This window comes from Megalobrama amblycephala, linkage group LG20 (assembly GCF_018812025.1).
Source record: "Megalobrama amblycephala isolate DHTTF-2021 linkage group LG20, ASM1881202v1, whole genome shotgun sequence".
NCBI classification, from domain to species: domain Eukaryota; kingdom Metazoa; phylum Chordata; class Actinopteri; order Cypriniformes; family Xenocyprididae; genus Megalobrama; species Megalobrama amblycephala.
In genome coordinates this window covers 7,603,947-7,629,491 of record NC_063063.1, presented here as the reverse complement: position 1 = coordinate 7,629,491, position 25,545 = coordinate 7,603,947, and the positions used below count along the sequence as shown (strand labels likewise).

The 25,545-nt window shown below is 36.7% G+C and overlaps 1 protein-coding gene across 2 annotated transcripts in view; it reads left to right on the top strand.

Annotated features, from left to right (window-relative positions):
- exoc6 (exocyst complex component 6) overlaps positions 1–25,545 on the top strand; it is a 77,116-nt gene that overhangs the window by 39,171 nt on the left and 12,400 nt on the right. The window contains exons 12-19 of one of the 2 annotated variants that reach the window (XM_048169855.1): positions 6,307–6,378; positions 6,542–6,639; positions 6,734–6,830; positions 7,010–7,128; positions 11,488–11,599; positions 11,678–11,812; positions 12,934–13,113; positions 23,474–23,615. In XM_048169855.1, the coding sequence (XP_048025812.1) occupies positions 6,307–6,378; positions 6,542–6,639; positions 6,734–6,830; positions 7,010–7,128; positions 11,488–11,599; positions 11,678–11,812; positions 12,934–13,113; positions 23,474–23,615 (955 nt within the window). Of the gene's footprint in view, positions 1–6,306; positions 6,379–6,541; positions 6,640–6,733; positions 6,831–7,008; positions 7,129–11,487; positions 11,600–11,677; positions 11,813–12,933; positions 13,114–23,473; positions 23,616–25,545 lie in introns of both variants that reach the window. The other variant, XM_048169854.1, reaches the window with a different exon arrangement.

The window sequence follows — 25,545 nt, the reverse complement described above, 5'->3', positions numbered from 1 at the left end:
TTTGTGATTGAAAGTTAGCTAGCAGTGGGAGAGAGCAGGCTTGACCCCTTTGTTCGGGCCGCAGGACTCAGGCTGTGAGCTCCAGCCGCAGGGTATTTGCATAATCCCTCACTGATTTACAACTGACTGGCCCTCCAAACACACTCTCAGCCCCAGCAGTTTAGAATATTCACAGTTAATCTGCTGTTATTGTTGCAATCTGTCCTCATTAGGCCCAACTGACCTCTCCATTAGATCAGATTGAATGGATGGCCACTGAAAGGGCTCACCAGGAAATGCTTCCAATTATCATTCCAAATGCCTTGTTTTGAAAATAAACTTCACTGAAAGACACGACTAAAGCCCTCTTAGCTCCTGAGCTGCCTGAAAAAAAATAATAGATCGTTTTTGGAGACGATTGTACAGACATTTAAATCTATTAATTTCAAGAATTGATTCTTGATATGCAAAACTAAAACCGTAGAAATCTCTATAAAAATCTATGTAAAAATAGTCATAATGTCTGGAAAAGTCTTGGTGAGTCATTGGTCAAAAGTGTGGGAACTTTGGGTGTGTAACTCACTGGTCAGGCTGCATTTATACACTCATAGAAGCATTTTCTTGTTTGTTTTTAAATATGACAACAAAATTTGTTAGTTTATAAAATATGGTTTTATGTTAAAAATGTGTATGTTGTGACGTGTGTGTCTGTGTGTGTGTGTTTTTGTGTTCACGTTCACATGCTTTGTCAATGAAGTACATCATGTCCTGAAGTGTGGAGTGACGGCGTGTGTTGCAGCTTGACCAGTGCTTATTTAACCGTGTGATTTACGCACTCACTCCCTGCGTCTGAGAGGCAGGCCACTGCGCCCTATCTAAATGTTTAACAAGAGAATCACACTAGTGCAAGGGGCTGTAAATCAAACCTGCAGCTCCTGTACAACCACCCTCACTATCAAACCCCACCAACTTGGAAGAGACTCGTCTGGCTCATGGTTAAAAGCTCTGGAGGTCTTTGCGAATGTTGACGATGCCAGCCTTATGGTTTATCTCGTATCGTTAGGACAAACTCGCATCTGCAGTTTACTGTGAATCATTAACTACTCATACACTCATCAGTAATTGATTGTATGGAACCTTTTTTCCAACACAAGATATAAACTTGCAATTACAAGAAAAAATTCAGAACTGAAATTGCCTTTATTTTTATTTATTTTATGGCAGAAACAAAAAGACAAAATTGCAAAATAAACTCAGAAAAAAAAGTCAGAATTGCAAGATATAAACTCAGAATTCAAAGACAAAAAATCAAAATTGTGAGATGTAAACAACATTCTGAGGGAAAAAAAGTAAGAATTACGAGATATAAACTTGGAATTCCAAGACAAAAAGTCCAAATTGTGAGATGTAAACAACATTCTGAGGGAAAAAAAGTAAGAATTACGAGATATAAACTTGGAATTCCAAGACAAAAAATCTAAATTGTGAGATGTAAACAATATTCTGAGGGAAAAAAAGGAAGAATTACGAGATATAAACTTGGAATTCCAAGACAAAAAATCTAAATTGTGAGATGTAAACAACATTCTGAGGGAAAAAAAGTAAGAATTACGAGATATAAACTTGGAATTCCAAGACAAAAAATCTAAATTGTGAGATGTAAACAACATTCTGAGGGAAAAAAAGTAAGAATTACGAGATATAAACTTGGAATTCCAAGACAAAAATCTAAATTGTGAGATGTAAACAATATTCTGAGGGAAAAAAAGTAAGAATTACGAGATATAAACTTGGAATTCCAAGACAAAAAGTCAAAATTGTGAGATGTAAACAACATTCTGAGGGGAAAAAGACAAAATGCGAGAGCTAAACTAAGAATTCTGAGGGAAAAAAAGTAATAATTACGAGATATAAACTTGGAATTCCAAGACAAAAAATCAAAATTGTGAGATGTAAACAACATTCTGAGGGAAAAAATGCGAGAGCTAAACTAAGAATTCTGAGGGGGAAAAAAGTAAGAATTACGAGATATAAACTCGGAATTCCAAGACAAAAAGTCAAAATTGTGAGATGTAAACAACATTCTGAGGGGAAAAAATGTGAGAGCTAAACTAAGAATTCTGAGGGAAAAAAAGTAATAATTACGAGATATAAACTTGGAATTCCAAGACAAAAAATCAAAATTGTGAGATGTAAACAACATTCTGAGGGGAAAAAAAGTAAGAATTACGAGATATAAACTCGGAATTCCAAGACAAAAAGTCAAAATTGTGAGATGTAAACAACATTCTGAGGGGAAAAAATTCGAGCGCTAAACTAAGAATTCTGAGGGGGAAAAAAGTCAAAATTGCAAGACGTAAACTCAGAATTCTGAGGGGAAAAAAGACAAAATTGCGAGAAGTAAACTAAGAATTCTGAGGGGAAAAAAGACAAAATTGCAAGACGAACTCAGAATTCTGAGGGGGAAAAAGTCAGAGTTACAAGATATAAACTCAGAATTCCAAGACAAAAAGTCAAAATTGTGAGATGTAAACAGCATTCTGAGGGGGAAAAATGCGAGCGCTAAACTAAGAATTCTGAGGGGGAAAAAAAGTAAGAATTATGAGAACTAAACAACATTCTGAGGGGAAAAAAATGCGAGAGCTAAACTAAGAATTCTGAGGGGGAAAAAAAGTAAGGATTGCGAGAACTAAACTCAGAATTCTGAGGGAAACAAAGTCAAAATTGCGAGACAAACTCAGAATTCTGAGGGGGGAGGGGGGGAGTCAAAATTGCGAGAAGTAAACTAAGAATTCTGAGGGGAAAAAAGACAAAATTGCAAGACAAACTCAGAATTCTGAGGGGAAAAAAGTCAGAATTACGCGATATAAACTCAGAATTCAAAGACAAAAAGTCAAAATTGTGAGATGTAAACAGCATTCTGAGGGGAAAAAATGCGAGCGCTAAACTAAGAATTCGGAGGGGGAAAAAGTCAAAATTACAAGACGTAAACTCAGAATTCTGAGGGGGAAAAAGACAAAATTGCGAGAAGTAAACTAAGAATTCTGAGGGGGAAAAAGACAAAATTGCGAGAAGTAAACTAAGAATTCTGAGGGGAAAAAGACAAAATTGCGAGAAGTAAACTAAGAATTCTGAGGGGAAAAAAGACAAAATTGCAAGACAAACTCAGAATTCTGAGGGGGGAAAAAGTCAGAATTACGAGATATAAACTCAGAATTCAAAGACAAAAAGTCAAAATTGTGAGATGTAAACAACATTCTGAGGGGGAAAAAAAGTAAGAATTACGAGATATAAACTCGGAATTCCAAGAAAAAAAGTCTAAATTGTGAGATGTAAACAACATTCTGAGGGAAAAAAATGTGAGCGCTAAACTAAGAATTCTGAGGGGGAAAAAAGTCAAAATTGCAAGACGTAAACTCAGAATTCTGAGGGGAAAAAAGACAAAATAGCAAGACGAACTCAGAATTCTGATGGGGAAAAAAGTCAGAATTACAAGATATAAACTCGGAATTCCAAGACAAAAAGTCAAAATTGTGAGATGTAAACAGCATTCTGAGGGGAAAAAAGTAAGAATTACGAGATATAAACTCGGAATTCCAAGACAAAAAGTCAAAATTGTGAGATGTAAACAACATTCTGAGGGAAAAAAATGCGAGCGCTAAACTAAGAATTCTGAGGAGGGAAAAAAGTAAGAATTGCGAGAACTAAACTCAGAATTCTGAGGGGGGAGTCAAAATTGCGAGAAGTAAACTAAGAATTCTGAGGGGAAAAAAGACAAAATTGCAAGACAAACTCGGAATTCCAAGAAAAAAAGTCTAAATTGTGAGATGTAAACAACATTCTGAGGGAAAAAAATGTGAGCGCTAAACTAAGAATTCTGAGGGGGAAAAAAGTCGAAATTGCAAGACGTAAACTCAGAATTCTGAGGGGAAAAAAAGACAAATTGCGAGAAGTAAACTAAGAATTCTGAGGGGAAAAAAGACAAAATTGCAAGACAAACTCAGAATTCTGAGGGGAAAAAAGTCAGAATTACGCGATATAAACTCAGAATTCAAAGACAAAAAGTCAAAATTGTGAGATGTAAACAGCATTCTGAGGGGAAAAAAGTAAGAATTACGAGATATAAATTCGGAATTCCTTGTCTGGCTATCACCAGACCAAGCTCAATTTAAAATTGAACATTGGTCTGGGGAGTCTGTATGTATTTTCTACTGCACAAGAGGCGTGATCAACGAGCATTATTCTCGCAATTGGATAATCCTTCAACCAATCAGAGCAACGATCCGGGTGACGTACTTTGCAGAGTGACGCGAAAACTCCAGACAGGTTTAGTTTGTATTGGTTTGTAGCATTGATCAGCGGTTTGCAGAGGCAGAAATGGCATTGAGCGATTTTTGCAGGTTGTGCAAAAAAAAAAAACATGAAAGTGAGTGGTATTTACACCCACTCGAGCGATTTGTTTGCTAAACTAAAGAAGTCATTCAGCATCGTCGAGAGGTTAAAAGGAATTGGATTGACGGTCGTGCTTGCCGTCGCTTCTCTATCGTCATCGTGTTATACCCGCCAATAGCGAGCAAGGTGGATAAGCTAGTCTGTGATTGGTTCCTACAAAAGTGTAACAGAAGCAGTAGAAATGAATGTACGGGTTTCCAGACTGAGTTGCCGGGTGAAATCAAATCGCCGGCAGATCAGGCTGGGTTTACCCAATCTACGGAATTCCAAGACAAAAAGTCAAAATTGTGAGATGTAAACAACATTCTGAGGGAAAAAATGCGAGAGCTAAACTAAGAATTCTGAGGTGGGGAAAAAGTCAGAATTGTGAGATATAAATTCGGAATTCCAAGACAAGAAGTCAAAATTATGAGACGTAAACTCAGAAATCTGAGGGGAAAAACATCAGATTTGCGATATGTAAACATAAAATTCCAAAACAAAAAAATCTAAATTCCAAGATGTAAACATAATACTGAGGAAAAAGTCACAATTGCGAGATGCAACTTGTAAATGCAACTTATAAACTTGCAGTTGTGAGAAAAAAGTCTGAATTGTGAGATATAATCTCACAATTAACATGTTTATTATTTTTTATTTTATAGTTGAATCAAGCTTCCATAGACTGAGAAGAACTCCGTTAGGTTGGCAGCAACACGTTTCTGTTGCAATTCTAGCTTGATAGATTCTGGTTTTTAGTGATAATGAACACTTGGAAAAATCCGAAAGCATTATTCACAGATCCTCAAGGATTTGTCCAGATCATCTGTGCTGCTGTTTTTTTTTTTTGGGGAATGGTGCCGCCCGGTGCCGTGTGGTTTCATACAGCAGTGGGTGGGCAGGCCTGTGTGCTCAGACATTCACTAACCCTGTCAGTCATCACTCCCCTGCCTGGGTCAAGCACTGCTCTCTCCTATTTAACCTCTTGGACAGGCCTCCATCAGCAGTGGGGGGAGGGCTGGACGGCCTTATTTAGATGCTAATGTAACCTAAAAACTCATTAAGACACAAGTGTATTTGATCAATAAGTGACTGGCTGTGAGTTACCCATTTAGAGGGAAATTCTGAACCTAAACTAATCCGGTTCAGAGAAATGTGGTTCAGAGAATATTGGTTCCTCTGTGTGAATAACACAAGTTTATATTGTGCAGTTGTAGGGGTGGATTGAATCAAAGAACGAAATAAATTTAAGCTTAAATTTAAAATGAAGCTTTTTTTTTTTTTAAGAATGTTAAGATTATTCCTGTGATGCAAAGCTGAATTTTCAGCATCATTACTCCAGTCTTCAGTGTCACATGATCCTTCAGAAATCATTCTAATATTATTATCAGTGTTGGAAACAATCGTGTTGCTTAATATTTTTGTGAAAACCGTGATACATTTTTAGGTTACTTTGATGAATAGTAAGTTCAAAAGAACAACATTTATTTTAAAAATCTTTTGAAACATTATAGATGTCTTCACTTTCACTTTTGATCTTTTTAATGCATCCTTGCTGAATAAAAGTAATAATTATTTGAAAAAAAAAAATCATACTGAAATAATCATGGTTGTATTTGCACTTTATTTATTTATTATAGTTTTATTAAGGAAAAATATTATATCTGGGCATTTTTGTATTGTAATGAGAATGATTTTATTTTGTGCATTATGGTAAAATTGACTTCAATTTTAATTTCTTTTTTATTTATTTTATTTTTGGGGTAAAATATTATTTCTTTGAGAGATTCACCCATAGCACATTTGTAAAGAATGTTAATGTAAAGTTGCACCATTTTGCTGTCATTCTTATCATCATTCTTATTCTTATTATTATTATTTTGTTTAACCCAATAGTCCTACTGCAATGATCCCGACCTGGTCCTAGAACTGAAGAACCTGATAGTAATATTTGCAGACACTTTACAGGTATTCTTCATTCATGTTTTGGTTAAAGCGTATCCATGTTGATTTCCAGTTACATTTCATTATATTGATATTTATATTAATCTTTAATATTAATATATCTATGTATTCTATACATTTTATAGATTTGGGCTGCTTACTCACTTTGATTGTTTTGGTTTTGTAGGGTTATGGCTTCCCTGTGAACAGACTTTTTGACCTTTTGTTTGAGGTTCGAGATCAGTACAATGAAACATTGCTCAAGAAATGGGCCCTGGTGTTCAGGTGAGCTGAACTGAACTACAACTGCATGTTAGTGAATTTATATGGTTATATTCTGTATTATACAATGACATCTGTGTTTCCTCTGCTGAAACAGGGATATTTTTGAGCAGGACAACTACAGCCCCATTCCAGTGGAGAATGAAGAGGAGTATAAGGCTGTGGTCAGTCGCTTCCCCTTCCATGATGCAGAGAATAGAAAAGGTTTGTCAAACACTCAAAAACGCCATTTTGACCAATTAATTGAAGTAATTAGTGCATTTAATAGTAGAATAGTTCTCAAAATGAATATAATTACCAAAAATGATGATTCACGATTCATAAATTCTTGGAAATATGTCATTTCATGTTGACCAGATATGTATGTATCTTCATTAAACAGCAACAATTTCCAAAGAAGCTGCCCATGTCCCAGTCAGTGCCTCAAATTTACTCTCAAGTAAAGGAGTTTATTTACGCCAGCTTGAAGTTCTCAGAGTCACTCCATCGCAGGTGAGCAGACTCCATAACACCCATGAATCTTCATGAGCAGACATTCAACATTTTTCAGTCTCATTCCATCCAGCATGCTTGTTTCTGTTCACAACTAAATGAAAACACTGATGGAAATTCTGCTTTGGATGCAGAATTGTTCTTGTTAGCCAAACAACACAGTAGAAGACACTTAAGAGCAGAGTTTCAGTCATTCAGTCCTGTCATTCATGAGCTTGTGGAGCTGTTATTGTGACATAACTGTCTTCATGGGAAGCCCTCATTTATGGATCTGGACTGTCTTTAAATCCGCCACCCTCCCCTCCACCTCCAGCCATCCCTTCTGACAATATTTGTTCTCTTTAAGCTCTGTGGCATTCGGCTGGCTGTTGTGAGGGGTCTGTGTTGTGCTTGTCACTGGCACCCCAAATTCTTTCCCAGAGGGTTAGAAGTGCACATAGCTGGTGGATTTTACCTCCCACCCCATCCCTTCCAGGCGAGTAGCCCTGTTGCTCAGCAGCAGAGATTAAGGCCCACTCACTGCGAAAGTTCTTTTTTGTTCTTCGCTTAGGGGTAAAAAGAAGTTTGAAATACCTTTGCAGTGGTATACTGTTAGCGAAAATCCCAACAACCACCCACTCTGCTGGGTGGGGCATTTCATGAATATGTAAATATGTGCTGCGCACTTTCCTCTCAATAACAAAATAAATGCACAACAGTGAGAAAACACGCAGTAAAGAAAGCATCTGATCTTAACGACGGGGATATGCCTGTGCAAGCTCTGCAATTTGGCACTCCAGTCAAGTCACGTTTATTTATGTAGAACTTTATGCAATAGATTTTACTTGCGTCTGACCTCGACAGACTGAACAGAAGAAATGAACCAGAGAAGGGTTTCACATCAAAGAAGGTGAAGCCACTTCTACCATTTATGTAATCGCCATGTGGACCGATGGTAGTTTGAAGGTTTACACTAGCATTTCCAGAAAGCTGTTTCGGACTCCAGAAACAAACTTCGTTTTGCTCTGATTTTGTTCTAAATTCCGTCACACTATGTGACGGTGAGAAGGTTTTTCCACCGGTTAATTGACATGTGACAACAGTCTAATTTGAAAGCAAAATTAAAATGCGGACATTTATAACGGTGCGGAGCAGAGCGAGCATTTTCAGTTAAAGGTGCCCTAGATTCAAAAATTGAATTTACCTCAGCATAGTTGAATAACAAGAGTTCAGTACGTGGAAATGACATACAGTGAGTCTCAAACTCCATTGTTTCCTCCTTCCTTATATAAATCTCATTTGTTTAAAAGACCTCAGAAGAACAGGCGAATCTCAACATAACACCGACTGTTACGTAACAGTCGGGGTGTACGCCCCCAATATTTGCATATGCCAGCCCATGTTCAAGGCATTACACAAGGGCAGGCAGTATTAACGTCTGGATCTGTGCACAGCTGAATCATCAGACTAGGTAAGCAAGCAAGGACAATAGCGAAAAATGGCAGATGGAGCGATAATAACTGACATGATCCATGATATCATGATATTTTTAGTGATATTTGTAAATTGTCTTTCTAAATGTTTCGTTAGCATGTTGCTAATGTACTGTTAAATGTGGTTAAAGTTACCATCGTTTCTTACTGTATTCACGGAGACAAGACTGTCGTTATTTTCATTTTTTAAACACTTGCAGTCTGTATAATTCATAAACACAACTTCATTCTTTATAAATCTCTCCAACAGTGTAGCATTAGCCGTTAGCCACGGAGCACTATCAGACTCATTCAGAATCAAATGTAAACATCCAAATAAATACCATACTTACGCGATTAGACATGCTGCATGACGAACACTTTGTAAAGATCCATTTTGAGGGTTATATGAGCTGTGTGAACTTTGTTTATGCAGTGATAGAGTCGAGAGCTCGGGAGGGGGCGGAGAGCACGCGATTTAAAGGGGCCACAGCATGAATCGCCGCATTTCTAATTATGCCTCAAAATAGGCAGTTAAAAAAATTAATAAAAAAAAATCTATGAGGTATTTTGAGCTGCAACTTCACAGACACATTCAGGGGACACCTTAGACTTGTATTACATCTTGTAAACGTTCGATGGCACCTTTAAATTGCACATATAAGGCAGCTTTTATATCAGCTTTTCAATTATTTATTTATGGTTTCAATTCGGTGTTAAAATATAAACATAAATGGTGGCTGTAATAACAGCACAACAGATTTATTCAAACCTACATTAAATAATGAAGACAACAAAGTAAAAATATAATGAATACATACATAATATAGTACATATATTTAGCAAAATTTTCCTCTCGAGATATTTTATCTTTAAGATGTTTTATTGATGTCTTTCCACGGTTGAAGCCCTGATTGAGCGATTACACGAGGCATGATACATTTCATTAACTTGTACTGTTAATTTCAACATAACCCTAACGTGATGTTCATTCATGTTTATTTCATGCTATTCTAGTAGTAAAGAGGAAGAAATGATCAGAGATTAATCGATTCATGTGCGCTGTTATGAAGTTCCACCGAAGTTGTGCAAGTGCTCTCACCGGTGCTTGCCAAGGCTTTTCTACAGAATACTAGCCAAACATTGAAAATTCTTTTGCTTTGAGCAGTGAGAAGAGTGTGAGGAGACCCACAAGAGGCTGTCAGAACACTTATGGATTGATCTAACAGTCTTTTCCCCTCCTGTCCCTCTGCTAATCAATGCATACGACCACAGATTTCACACTCCTCTCTAATGGTTTCTTTGTTATTTAAGCAAGCGATAATGAGCGACCTCTGCACCTCTTCATGGAGTGTTTCCCACCTGATCACTCCTCCTAATCAACACCTCACACTGAGACATGCAGTCCCCAACTGCAAAATCAACACCAATCCAGCAGTGTCCTGTAAACACTCACACCTTACAAGCGTTCCAGGCAGCAGTAGGGCTATTTGTGGACCCGGTCAACACTGATGGGTGCAGACGGCAAGCATACTATGCATAGTTAAAAAGATAGTTTCTTCTGTGAAACTAAAAAGAAGATATTTGAAAAGTTTTTTTTTTTTTTTTGTCAATGCAATGAAAGTCAAAGGGGTCCAATGTTGTTTCAACACCAATGTTCTTAAAAATAAATTATTTTGCGTTATGTAGGAGTAACTATCCATGCGAATAATTATTTTATTTTTTTTTAACATTCCTCAGTAGCTAAGCTGTTTTCAAAACATTGTAGCTTTCAGTTAACAATATAATTTTTCTGGCAAGTAGCAGTGCAGCACATTGTTCTCTTGCTAAAGTACCGTTGCAAAGACATGTCCATTGTCTACTTACTAAATAATTAAATACATGAAATCAGTGGCTTTGTTAAACAGTCAATTTATTGTCATTATACAAAATTGTTTGACAACAGAATGCTGCAACTGACCAATCAGAATCAGAATAGAGTTGAAATAAGAGTCATTCTACTATTTAGGATACATTTCATGTCCATTGATGATAATTATATATATTTTTTAACAATTTTCTTTGAAAAATCAAATTTATAAATTAAGGGAAAGCATATTATCATCTCATACAAATATTTTATGCATCCTATGTTTTAGTTTGCTTGAAATTGCCTTAATGTCTCCTAAATTTCAGTTTTTGCAGTGTTAATTTTTGGGTCTCAAAACTATAGATTAAGGCCCTGTTTACACCTGGTATTATATATCTTTTTACAAGTAGACAAGGGAGATGCACACCTATTTAATTTGGTGTTTTAATTCATCTTTTTTGTCCACTTTCAACCACTTCCATCCTGATTTTTTTCGAGGGGCGAGTCTATGGGCATGTAAATGTATGTTTTTTTTCCCCCAGATTTTTCAATCTATTGAATAAAATAAGTTTGCGCAATTTACTTATGAACTCGACCGGAGATGATGGAAAAACATATGAAGAGCAGCAGATTTCATTTCTGCTCTGACAGCCACAAGACTATGCCGAACGCTGTGAGCGAGTGTTAGAAATCAGGAATGGTGAGAGAACATTGTGCTTGGTACATTTTTTTTTTTTTTGTCTTCAAACCAAACTTGAGTCTTCAGCCTACAGTTTAAATTTCGTCTGGCTAGCACGCTCTCCTTAATGTTTACATTAGGTCAGTAGTACCTGTTCGAACACATTTGACCACATGAGCGTTTCCACTACGAAAACAAATGCGTTTTCGACTAGCTCTGGAAGTGGTAGAAAGTGGATAAGCTCAAATTGTTTTATACCACTTTTACACCTGTATTTAGCACTTGTGATCCAATCAACCAAAACGCATCTTAATTATAGGTGTAAACAGGGCCTAAGAGTGCAATGATTGGACATATTTCTTTGTTAACTTGTGTTTCAGCTCAACCGAGATTGACGACATGCTCCGTAAATCCACCAACCTCCTGCTGACGAGGACGTTGAGCAGCTGCTTACAAAACCTCATCAAAAAGCCGCACATAGGATTAACAGAGGTAGTGTTGATGCAATTACTTATCTGCAAAGCCCAATTCAAAAATAACTTATGCCTTCCTTTCTGTTATGTTTTACAGCTAGTTCAAATTATCATCAACACCACCCACTTAGAGCACGCGTGTAAATACCTGGAGGATTTTATCACGAACATCACCAACGTTTCCCCGGAAACGGTTCACACCACAAGACTCTACGGGCTTTCCACCTTCAAGGTAAAGTCATTCACAGACATGTTCTTTAATTACACATTTCACTCACTTGTATTACCGCCATGGGCACACTCTGATCAGAGATCAGCCGACTGAAGCAGTCCGCTCAAAGTAAAGCTGTCATCGACAGCATGGGACAGGAGCCGCCTCGGGCTTCGTGAACTCCATGTAGAGCTTGTTTTGATGCCAGTGTGTTAAATGTATTTAAACTGAGGTGTTATCAGGTGACCTCTTTTTGAGTCATTTAGCATGCAACAGCATGTTGGCGTTGCTCAAGTTAATGTGTTGCATAAGTATTCACCCCCCTTTTTTGTTGATTTACACCTTGGATTTGCATTTGATAGAGAATTTTTTTTACCATTAAAGATCCACAAAATACGTACCATTTGATATGCATGCAAAATATGTTTGATTGTAGCATGAAAAGTTCATAAAAAAAGCAAACATGTATTGGTTGCTAGGGGTGTAACGGTACACAAACATGACGGTTCGGTACGTACCTCGCTATTGAAGTCACGGTTTGGTACAGCGGTTCAACGGTTTATCTTGTTTTCACGACAGTTTTTTTTAAAATGTATTTTAAATAATTAAGACATTACTAACAGGTAAAGTAAATATAATGAATATAAAAAGCTAATACAGTGCATATATTTAGTGAAATGCTCCTCTCTAGAGTTCATTTCTCTAGTTGAACTAACAAGCTTTGGACACTAAATGACTTACCTGAGGTAAATGTAATGCTACCTGAGATATTCTCAGGCTGTTTTATTGATGTCTTTTCACAATTTTAGGGATTACACACATATCTAGATCATCTGTTCTTCTTCTTCTGCGCTTTCCTGTTGTGGCGGTTAGCAAACAGCGTTGCATTACCGCGCACGCCCCCTTCTGGATTAGAGTGTTGATCGCCTGTGACTGACTGTATTCGTCGTCTGACTACATGAAGCGAACTGTGATGTCCGTACTGTACGGTTCGGGTTGAATACATGTACTGTTACATCCCTATTGGTTGAAAAATGGATCTTTCCAATACTGTTTAAAAGCATTCCAGTGTTCAATTGGCAACTGGTTGTACCAGTGTGTTGTACACATCTGGAGGAAGTTGCATGGTTTCTTATTTTTAGGATGCCAGACACGCAGCCGAAGGAGAGATATACACCAAACTCAACCAGAAGATCGATGAGTTCATTCAGCTTGCCGATTACGAATGGGGCATGGCAGAGTCGGACGGCAGGGCCAGCGGCTACCTCATGGACCTCATTAACTTCCTGCGCAGCACCTTCCAGGTCTTCACGCACCTTCCGGTGAGTTCCACGTCATCCTATTCACATGCAGTTTGGTCATTGTTTTGTGATCATTCTCCACCTGTTGGTTCATGTAATGTGTGATATTGCATGTGTGGCATCAAACAGTGTTGCATTTGTAGCTGTTTAGATGGTCATACTTCGGCTGATGTTCTAGTAGACCTCCGGAATGACACATTTTCTAGTTTCCACTGTTTGACATAAGGTGTAAATCAAAAAAACATAAGCGCACAGGAATGTTGTGTTTGGTGTTCTAGGTGTCATTACACAAATATAAGATTCACATTAGACATCCATTCCTAAATCCAGTCAAATCTCTGTATATTCCTTCACATAATCAGCACAGATAACTCCCAACCCATCCATTTAAAAAAAGAACAATACAGCTTGCTTGCATTTCTCTTCAGCTGCCCTGTCCTCTTAAACAAATTGCTTTAACCTCCAGTTTAAGTTGGTTATGCTTTGGTTTCTCAACAATGTAACATATTTCCTGTAAGTGAATGTATCCTTTGATTTATTTTCTGCCAGGCATGCTTGGTATTTCTGATTTTCCTTTGTCTGTCCATTTATTATCGCTATACTTTCTTTCCCTGTCCGTGTTTTATTTTCTTGGGGTTTCTGCTCAGAATAACTACAATGATCATGCTGCAATGTCGGTAAGTAGACCCTCTTCGAACTATAGAGGAGGAAGAGAAAAATTAAGATTATTAAAAAAAAAAAAAAAAAAAAAAAAAAAAAAAAAGACATTAAAACTGCATGTTCATGTCAGCTCTGTGGACTTGCTGCCAGCCTTGTTTTGCTTCCCTTTTCACGTGTAATGCAGAATGTAAACCAGATCGATTGGCATGCTACCCCTGATCTGCTGCCCATGATTGTCTGAAGCTGATACCAGTATCTGCAGAACACACGTGCCATTCTTACTTGAGATTCACTAGCACTAGTACCAGCGTTTAAAGAGACAGTTCATCCAAAAATTCTGTCACCATTATCTCAGCCTCATGCTGTTCCAAACCTGTAAGACTTTCTTTCTTCTTCAGGAAGGGAAAGGAAAATATTTAGGATAACATTTTGCCCATAAAATAAATGTGAATGTGGTCCAAACCAACACTGGACCTCATTGACTTTTATTGAATGGACAAAAGCACATTTTTCTAAATGTCTTCTATTGTGTTTCGCACTGTGTTTGGTTCTGATTTTTGTGTGTTCTGTCTCTTTAAGATGATAGTCTCAACAATGAGTGTGTCTCAAATCAGAATGCTGCTTTAGTAATGCTGCATAATTAAACATTTTAACCTACTACACTATCAGGACAGCTATATGTCTTTACCTCTACTAAGTATACTTAAGATGTTACATAATCTGTATGTTAGCGCAGCTAACTTAATTCACACTAATTTACTAAAATAAACAAACCTAGACAGTATAAACATAGTCCATTAATGACTGCCTTTGTGGTTGAAAGGGATGTGAGCACAGCATAAAGGGGTTTTAAAACAAGATAGCTGTTCAGCTCATGCTTAAATAAAACCATTCACATTTTTCTAACACAACAGGATGCGACAAATGGCAAGGTTTTTTGTTGATCGCTTGGTTTTTGTATGTGGTGTTGTGCGGGGTCCCGCCCACAGTCAAATTTCATTGGTCCATTAGTCCACTCCGCGTCAGTGTTATTTTAGTATTATTGAGATACTATTGTAGTTTTTATTAATATTTTGAAATCGTTATATATATATATATATATATATATATATATATATATATATATATATATATATATATATATATATATATATATATATATATAATAGTTTTCATTTTACTATTTAAGTTTTAATAATTTATTTCTGTGGCTTTGCCATTTTTATTAGTTATAGTTTTTTTTAAATGTCTAATAGTTTTTATTAATTTTTATTTCAGTGTTGTTATTTTAGTGACAAGTTTGTGACATCAAGTGTATGTGTGTGTATGTGTATATGTATATATATATATATATATATATATATATATATATATATATATATATATATATATATATATATATATATATATACACCCCTTGCAGAATCTGTGAAAATTTGAATAATTTTAACAAAATAAGAGGGATCATACAATATGCATGCCTGAGTAAGACATTTTACATAAAACATGTTTACATATGGTCCACAAGACACAAATTTTTTTATTTTTTTAAAAAAAAAAAATTTTTTAATTTATTAAATGAATTTATTTAAACGAGCTGCTCAAAAGTAGAGATGTTCCGATACCCCTTTTCCATTCCCGATACCGATTCCGATACCTGAGCTCAGGGTATCGGCCGATACCGAGTACCGATCCGATACCTGGGTGTGTATCTGTATATATATATACTACTAGCCCTGTATGAATTGATAGAATTATTTATGGTGTGCTTCAGACTTATCCCTTAATAAAACAAGAACAAAAACATACAGTGAACTAGAGTATTTTTATTATCTGACATACATTTGTCAGTTATATTATTTATTTATTTTAAGTGAAAAAGAACTTTAAATGCAGCCACAAATCTAACACTGTAAAGTGTTTATAAAAACAGTGCAACAAATAAATCTAGGAATATAATTAGGCTATATAAGAAAATAATCTCTTTAAAACTTGAAGTCCAGAAACAATTTTGTTAAATAAAAATCTCACGTTTTCGACGACTGACAGCAGCTGGTCATCCAGAACAATAAACCCGACAATTTTGTCGGTTATCTTTATTTGTCTTTTGAAAACATTTCTCTTTGTTTGAATGAAGCTGGCACGCCTCATCCTTCTCCATCTTAAGCGCGTCAAACGCCCGAATCGCTCAATTCGCACCGCGTCATTCACGCGAATCGCGCCGCAGGGAGTCAATTCGCATCTTTGCATTGACTTAACATGTAAATCACTCGCGCTTATCGCTTCATTCGCGTCTGGTGTGGACGCAGCATTAACCTAAATGTAACCATCGTGTTGCGCGGGGTGACGCGTCTTCAAATGCTTTATTAAGTTATTTGTGTTAAAGTTGCCAATACTTGTGCCACTCGAAATTGCAGCATTGCATATGAGACATGTCGCCGTTTTACTGGTCTGAAATACTGCCAAACAGCAGACATACTGCTAGCGCGTTTTCACTTCTCCGCTGCTCTAAACAATGGTTGCTTGTGGCAACACAGCACAACTTCCTGTGTTTGCATTCTGAGCCGCGAAGAAGAATTGATTTCCGATTTGCTGCGTTAAGCAAAGATAGCGGGCACAACTAGGTATTGTTTAAGAAAATGGTATCGGATCGGTACGTGAGTTTAAATACTCGCCGATACCGATGCCAGAAATTTTTGTGGTATCGGTGGTATTTCCGATACTAGTATCGGAATCGGAACAACCCTACTCAAAAGTTTGTGAACCCTTTATTCTTAATACTGTGTGTCGTTTCCTGGATGATCTATGACCGTTTTTTTGTTTTGTAATGGTTGTTTGTGAGTCCCTTGTTTGTCCTGAGCAGTTAAACTGCCCAATATTCTTCAAAAAAATCCTCCAGGTCCTGAAAATTCTTCAGATTTCCAGCATTTTTTGCATATTTGAACCCTTTCCAGCAGTAACTGTATGATTCTTTTCACACTGAGGACAACTGATGGACTCAAACACAACTATTAAAAAAGTTCACTGATGCTCCAGAAGGAAACACGGTGCATTAAGAGTCGGGGGTGAAAACTGGCCAAATTTTTCATATTTTGTTTAAATATATATATTTTTTTCATTTAGTACTGCCATTCGGAAGCAACAGAAGACACTTAAATGTTTGCCAGAAGACAAATTAAGTACAGTATTCCTTGATCTTCAAATTCAAAAGGTTTTCACCCCCCGACTCTTAATGCATCGTGTTTCCTTCTGGAGCATCAGTGAATGTTTGAACCTTTTTTAATAGTTGTGTTTGAGTCCCTCAGTTGTCCTCATGTGAAAAGATGGATCTCAGAATCATACAGTCACTGCTGGAAATGGTTCAAATACGCAAATGATGCTGGAAAACTGAAGAATTCTGGAGGATTTTTTTTTTTTAAGAATATTGGGACTGCTCAGGACAAACAAGCGACTCATGAACAACCATCATAAAACATAAAAACAGTTGTAGATCATCCAGGTAACCACACACAGTATTAAGAATAAAGGGTTCACAAATTTTTGAGCAGGTCGTTTTTATAAATTCAGCTATTTTTTTTTTTGTCTCGTGGACCATATGTTAACATTTTTTATGTAAAATATCTTATTCAGGACAGTACTAAATAAAAAATGACATGCATTTTGTATGGTCCCTCATATTTTGTTAAAATTATTCACAATTTCACAGATTCTGCAAGTGGTTCACAAACTTTCAAGTAGCACTATATATATACATTATGTATATAATTTTATTTCAGTTAATTATTATTATTATTTATTTTTTTAGTTTGTTAACTATAATAACACTGCTTCACATAACTGTATATATTAAACATAAAGTATGTTATGTCATTCTGGTTAGGACACAATGTTGCCGTTTATATTTGTGGTGCAACATTTACACTTTTTGTGCAAAATAGTTAAATCGATATACTTTTCAAGTATGAAATGTTATGTTTTATAGGGTCTGCATTTATAGTCTCGATTTTCAATGTTTATATAAATCTTTAGAAATAAAGAGGAATGTCCATACATACGAGGCGCAGCGCGTTCTGAATTTTTTGGCTTTGTGTTTATTTATTATGGATATGTTTGTTAAATGGGATTGGTTGTTCAATGTGGTGCTTAAAGGGTTAGTTCACCCAAAAATGAAAATTCTGTCATTAATTACTCACTTTATTGTTGTTCCACACCTGTAAGAGTTTTGTTCATCTTTGGAACACAAATTAATTGATTTTAATCAAATCTCTATTGACAGCTGACGCTTCAAAAAGTTCATAAAGAGATTGTAAAAATAAGCGGTTTAGTCAAAACTTTCTAAAGAGACACGATCAATTTTTACTTTGAACAGATTGAATTTAGGCTTTTATTCACATATAAACATCGATCAACTCACACATCAGTTATGGGAAATTGAAGCTCAAGCAAATGAACCAATGAGGTTCATTCTCAAGATAAAATTTCAATCTGTTCATCATATAAAGTGATCGAGTCTCTTCAGCAAATTTAAACTAAACCGTTCGATTCATATGGATTAGTTTTACGATCTCTTTATGAACTTTCTGAAGCATCAAAGTGGTAGTTGCATAGCTGTCAATGGAGGGACAGAAATCTCTGATTTTATTAAAAAACATTTTCATTTGTGTTCTGAAGATGAACAAAAGTCTTACGGGTTTGGAATGACATGAGGGTGAGTAAATGATTACAGAATTTTCATGTTTGGATGAACTAACCCTTTAAGTGTTTTATGTTGCTACATGAAATAATACATATTTATTCTTTGTTTATAGTGATCTGTGATATGTCTAATGGATATTAACGTGATAACATGATAATTGCAGGCTTTTTTTGCAGAGCTTTGTTTGCATTTTTTGCTTTGGGTACAATAACCAAATGGAATTGTTTATTCATTTCTTTGCTAGTTGTCAGCATGTACTGGTGGAGCAGCTGTTGCATGAGTTTTACGTGTGTTTGAGTGTTTGATGTCTGTTATTGCCAGGTTTGACTGGTCTTTCACCTCTTTCCTCTTTACAACCCTGCTCATTATGAGCCGTGTCAGCTTGCATGAACGACTGCTGCAGATATGAGACTTTTTACTGTGTGTTTGTGTGTGTTTCTGAATTGAAATCCATCAGATGGTGGATTTTCAAGAGTTGGAAGGCCTTTGTCATCTCCATGTTGTGCCATTACATCCAATGATTATATGTTGTTTAAGGATTTTATGAATTATAGGTATATATTTCGAAATGAGTCAACAAAAACTTATTGCTATGCTTACTTTCATACATTCACTCTTAAATAGTTTGCCTTTTCTGTCAGTATTTACTCACCATAGATGATTGTCTGTCCTCAGTGGAACACGAAAGGTGTATTTTTGAAGAATATCCAGGCCAATCTTTTAAAAATTCAATGAAAGTGAATGGTGACTAGAGCCGCCAAGTTCTAAAATGACACAAAAACAACATAAACGTATCAAGGTTAATGTCTTAAAGTTCAGTCTGTTCATCATACAAAGCTATATTATGACTTAAGACTTGAGTATGAATCATATGGACCACTTTTATGTTCTTTTTTGTTTTTTTTGTTCTTGACAGACCCATTTCCCATTCACTTTCATTATATGGAAAAGAGCAGTCAGTATGTATATACAGTAGCAAGAAAAAGTATGTGAACCACTTGCAGAATCTGTGAAAATGTTAATTTTAACAAAATAAGGGAGATAATACATTTTTTATTTAGTACTGTCCTGAGTAAGATATTTTACATAAAAGATGTTTACATATAATCCACAAGACAAAAAAAATAGCTGAATTTATTAAAATAACCCCATTCATAAGTATGTGAACCATTGATTCTTAATACTGTGTGTGGTTACCTGGATGATTTTTTTTTTTTTTTTTTTTTGTGATGGTTGTTCATGAGTCCCTTGTTTGTCCTGAGCAGTTAAACTGAGCTTTTCTTCAGAAAAAATCATCCCATTTGTTTTCCCGCAATATTTGAACCCTTTACAACAGTGACTGTATGATTCTGAGATCCATCTTTTCACATTGAGGACAACTGAGGGACTCAAACACAACTGTTAAAAAAGGTTCAAACATTCACTGATGCTCCAGAAAAAACATGATGCATTAATAGATGGGGGGTGAAAACATTTGGAATTTGAAGATCAAGGTAAATTGTATTTAATTTGTCTTCCAGGAAACATGCAAGCATCTTCTGTTGCTTCCAAAGGACAGTACTAAATGAAAAAAAAAATGATATTCAAGCGAAATAAGAAAAATTTGGACCTCTTCATCCTGTTCAAAAGTTTTCACCCCTGACTCTTAATGCATCGTGTTTCCTTCGGGAGCATCAGTGAATGTTTGAACTTTATTTTAATAGTTCTGTTTGAGTCCCTCAGTTGTCCTCCATGTGAAAAGATGGATCTCAAAATCATCCAGTCACTGTTGTAAAGGGTTCAAATATGCAAAAGATGGTGGAAAACTGAAGAATTTTTGGGACCTGGAGATTTTTTCTGAAGAACAGAGCTCAGTTTAACTGCTCAGAATAAACAAGGGACTCATGAACAACCATCACAAAACAAAAAAACAGTTGTAGATCATCCAGGTGACCACACACAGTATTAAGAATCAATTGTTCACAAACATTTGAACTGGGTCATTTGAATAAATTAAGCTATTTTTTTGTCTTGTGGATTGTAAACATCTTTTTATGTAAAATATCTTACTCAGGACAGTACTAAATAAAAAATAACATGCATTTTGTATGATCTCTCTTATTTTGTTAAATTTTTGCACATTTTCACAGATTCTGCAAGTGGTTCACATACTTTTTCTTCCAACTATATATATATATATATATATATATATATATATATATATATATATATATATATAGGGCTGGGCGATATATCGCATGCGATTCTCACGCGCATTTCGTCAGTAAAGCCGGTTCCCTGATTACCGCTAAATCGCCATCACCTGCTTTCAAATGGAGCGCCTTTTAATAGACAGAGCCGTAGTTCACGGACAAGCCACACAAAATCGCGTTCAGTATCGCAGATGAATTGACTTCGATACTGAACGCGATTTTGCGTGGCTTGTCCGTGAACTACGGCTCTGTCTATTAAATGCCGCTCCATTTGAAAGCAGGTGATGGCGATTTAGCGGTAATCAGGGAACCGGCTTTACTGACGAAATGCGCGTGAGAATCGCATGCGATATATCGCCCAGCCCTAATATATATATATATATATATATATATATATATATATATATATATATATATATATATATCAGTATCTTTTATTATACCTTTTCATGTGACAACACTGAAGAAATGACACTTTGCTACAATATAACGCAATGAGTGTACAGCTTGTATAACGGTGTACATTTGCTGTCCCCTCAAAATAACTCAATACACAGCCATTAAAGGAGATAGAGAGCATTTTTTCGTCGACTGAGAATCCAAAGACTGTTACTGAGTTTTTGAAATGAGCGCATGCGTAAGAACAACCCCCCTCCTTCACAGCTCACTTTAAAGGAATGCCTCCCAAAACTCGTGCACGAGTATTGGAAAACAAGTGTTTACCACCGGCATTCGCTATGTCGTGTTTTTTGGATTCATTATGTCGGACTCACCGCAGGTAACTCATAATCTGCAGTTGTTACTCCTGTCTCCTGACAAAAACATTGCATGCGGCGCCTGTGGAGTGTGGAAAGTTACTGGAGCGCGCAGCCGTGCACGTCTCTCACAAGGAACGTCACGGCAGTGATTGACAAGCCAGAGGGCCAATCGTTTACGCGATGATCGCGTAAACGATTGGCTGATGTTTTTAAGGCCCTACCTCGTGCACAGATGATGTATATTAATATTATTACTTTCAGTGCACCTAATAAATAGTCTTTTATCAGTTAGTAAAGACAGTTTCAAGTAATATTGCAAAAATGTATAAAACAAAACATCCTCTTTAGCACCTTTAATGTCTAAACCACTGGCCACAAAAGTGAGTACACCCCTAAGTTAAAATGTCCAAATTGAGCCCAAAGTGTCAATATTTTGTGTGACCACTATTATTTTCCAGCACTGCCTTAACCTTCTTGGGCGAAGTTCACAGAGCTTCACAGGTTGCCACTGGAGTCCTCTTCCACTCCTCCATGATGACATCACAGAGCTGGTGGATGTTAGAGACCTTGCGCTCCCCCACCTTCCGTTTGAAGATTCCCTACAGATGCTCAATAGGGTTTAGGTACCCTCAGCTTCTTTAGCAAGGCAGTGGTCGTCTTGGAGGTCTGTTTGGGGTCGTTATCATGTTGGAATACTGCCCTGTGGCCCAGTCTTCGAAGGGAGGGGATCATGCTCTGCTTCAGTATGTCACAGTGCATGTTGTTCCCTCAATGAACTGTAGCTCCCCAGTGCCGGCAGCACTCATGCAGCCCCAGACCATGATACTCCCACCACCATGCTTGACTGTAGGCAAGACACACTTGTCTTTGTACTCCTCACCTGGTTGCCAAACACACCCTCTGGATATGACGCTGAGCATGTGCACTCAACTTCTTTGGTCGACCATGGTGAGGCCTGTTCTGAGTGGAACCTGTCCTGTTAAACCGCTGTATGGTCTTGGACACCGTGCTGCAGCTCAGTTTTAGGGTTTTGGCAATCTTCTTATATCCTACGCCATCTTTATGTAGAGCAGCAATTCTTCTTTTCAGATCCTTAGAGAGTTCTTTGCCATGAGGTGCCATGTTGAACTTCCAGTGACCAGTATGAGAGAGTGAGAGCGATAACACCAAATTTAACTCACCTGCCCCCCATTCACACCTGAGACATTGTAACACTAACAAATCACATGACACCGGGGAGAGAAAATGGCTAATTGGGCCCAATTTGGACATTTTCACTTAGGGGTGTACTCACTTTTGTGGCCAGCGGTTTAGACATTAATGGCTGTGTGCTGAGTTATTTTGAGGGGACAGCAAATTTACACTGTTATACAAGCTGTACACTCACTAATTTACATGGTAGCAAAGTGTCATTTCTTCAGTGATGTCACATGAAAAGATGTAATAAAATATTTACAAAAATGTGAGGGGTGTACTTGCTTCTGTGAGATACTGTGTGTATATATATATATATATATATATATATATATATATATATATATATATATATATATATATATATATATATGTGTGTATATATATATTCAAAATATATTATTATATATAAATATATATTCAAAATATATTATTATATATAAATATATAATATATTATATATTCAAAAATGTTTCTGAAGCTGATCCATCAGAAATCATTCTAATATACTGATTTGCTGCTCAAGCAACATTTATTTTTATTATCAATGTTGAAAAACAGCCGTGCTGCGTAAATATATTCAAATAGAAAACGGTTATTTGAAATAGTAATGATATTTGACAGTATTACTGTTTTTACTGTATTTTTGAACAGTGCAAATGCCATGGTCAGCATAAGAGACTATTTTCAAAAACCTTAACTTTTGCACGGTGGTGTAAGAAAAAGAAGAATATATAAGAAAAAGGTGTGAAAACGCTATTCAGAGACTATGAATTCATTAAGACATCAAGATAGAAAAGTGGAGGTGACCCCAACACTGATACAAACAGTAGGACACCTGTAGTAACGGTTTGTTGGTGTGTTTGTGTGCTGCTCCTCAGGGTAAGGTGGCGCAGACGGCGTGTATGTCTGCCTGTAAGCACCTGGCCACATCGCTGATGCAGATGCTTCTGGATACTGAGCTCAAACAGATCAGCATGGGAGCCATTCAGCAGTTCAACCTGGACGTCATACAGTGTGAACGTGAGTAGTTAATAATTGCATATTTGCAATGCCACCACCACGTTCGTTTCAACAGTTCACCCAGTAATTAAGCTTCTGTCATTATTTACCCTCTTGTCATTCCCAGCCCCTGTACACCGTAAAAGAACCATCAAATATCTCAATATTCAATTTTCAAAGTCGTCTGAAGCCATATTGAATATATCTTCCTCTCTGCTGTTATTCATTACTTAATTATACAGACCCCCTCCAAAACATGCCCTTTCTAAAAGTGAAAGTTTGCGCTTCACCATGAACCATTGTCAAAGCAGAGTATGGCTAATACACTAACAGGCAGGCAAGTTGGTTTCTTGCTCTGTGAAGCGCAGCATGGCGGTAGATGCACCCTGTTCCTCAGAAGCAGTTATCTTAGTTATACTCTTTCAAAGAACATTCCTGATTACCCGCACTCCACCTGCCCTTGGAAATCCACACCTGTTCTGATACAAACTGATAGGGAACCATTTAGTGAAACATTAGTCACTTATCCATTTGAACATTCATTCATCTTACATTTGCTGTTTGCGTGCATTATCCACCCATATTAGGAATAGTTGACCCAAAAAAAAGAAAAATCATTTATGTCTTAATGCTGTTTCAAAGCCTTTTGACAAAGCTGTTGTCTGTGGAACACAAAATGAGATGTTTTCTGAAAGAAATTAATACTTTAAGTCATCAGTGAATTAAATTTGGATGCTTAGGCTCCAAATATTTATATTTTGAGTCTCCACTAGTGGAGTTGACCTTAAAATGACACTGTCCCAAGTCCAAAATTCCTCAAGTCTCTATGATTTTCTCTATTTTTTTTTTTTTTTTTTCTTTGTGAAATGCAGAACCTGATCTTGTTGAGGTTTCATCTCTGATATCTCCCTGGGGAAGCACATAAGCCCCTTTCGGTTCTGAATGGCACAATAGAGATGTCAGAGCAAAGTGTTCATCAATAATGTTAATATGTAGACAGCTCTTTGGTTCTAGCATCGCATCTTCTGCTCCTTGGCCATTTAAAGTTTCAGTCACGCTACATCACTGTCAGCAGAAGTGAAAAGGCAGTGTGTGCATGCTCGTACCTGTGGCCCCGGGTCACAGATGTCTCAGGGTGAAGTAGAGTTTGTGAGGGTTCAACTGCACAGGTATGGCAGGGATCGCCTGACCCCTCTCTAAGGTCTGAGTGGTGTTCGTCCCATTAGCGGCAGTTCATCTTACACTAGTCAAAACACAGAGTTAAGATGGACCTACAGAAATACTTTTTCCCATGTTGTGAGTGAGTCTGATTTGTTTGAATTTTGATTTTACTATATAGTGACACAGTGGATAGTTGACAGGAAAGTGAAGGAACAGAGAAGTGACATGAATTTTGGGATATGACCAAGATTGGATTCAAACCTGGGTCCTATTGAGCATGATTTTGCACAGTTATTGTAGCTCAATTATAAGTGCATATGAACACATAATGACTGACTATTGATTGATCTCGGGACTCATGGTAGGTCTGTTTATATGTTATCATCAAAAAAAAAATCTCTGAGGAAATTATCTGTGCTGGCTGTGTACCAGCATAGATCACTGTCTAAACTGTTCTTCTCATAATTTGTCTCACTTTATTGCAAAGATCTCTGGAATACTTGATTCTGATTGTTGATCCAGCATTCAATGGTCAGAGATTCTTGCAGAAATGGTGGATTGGATGGATGGATGGATGTCTGACCTGAGTTTGGTAAATGGATGGAGGAATGGTTGGATGGGTGTATGGATGGATGTATGTCTGACCTGAATTGATAGATAGATAGATAGATAGATAGATAGATAGATAGATAGATAGATAGATAGATAGATAGATAGATAGATAGATAGATAGATAGATAGATAGATAGATAGATAGATAGATAGATATATGGATGGATATATGGATGGA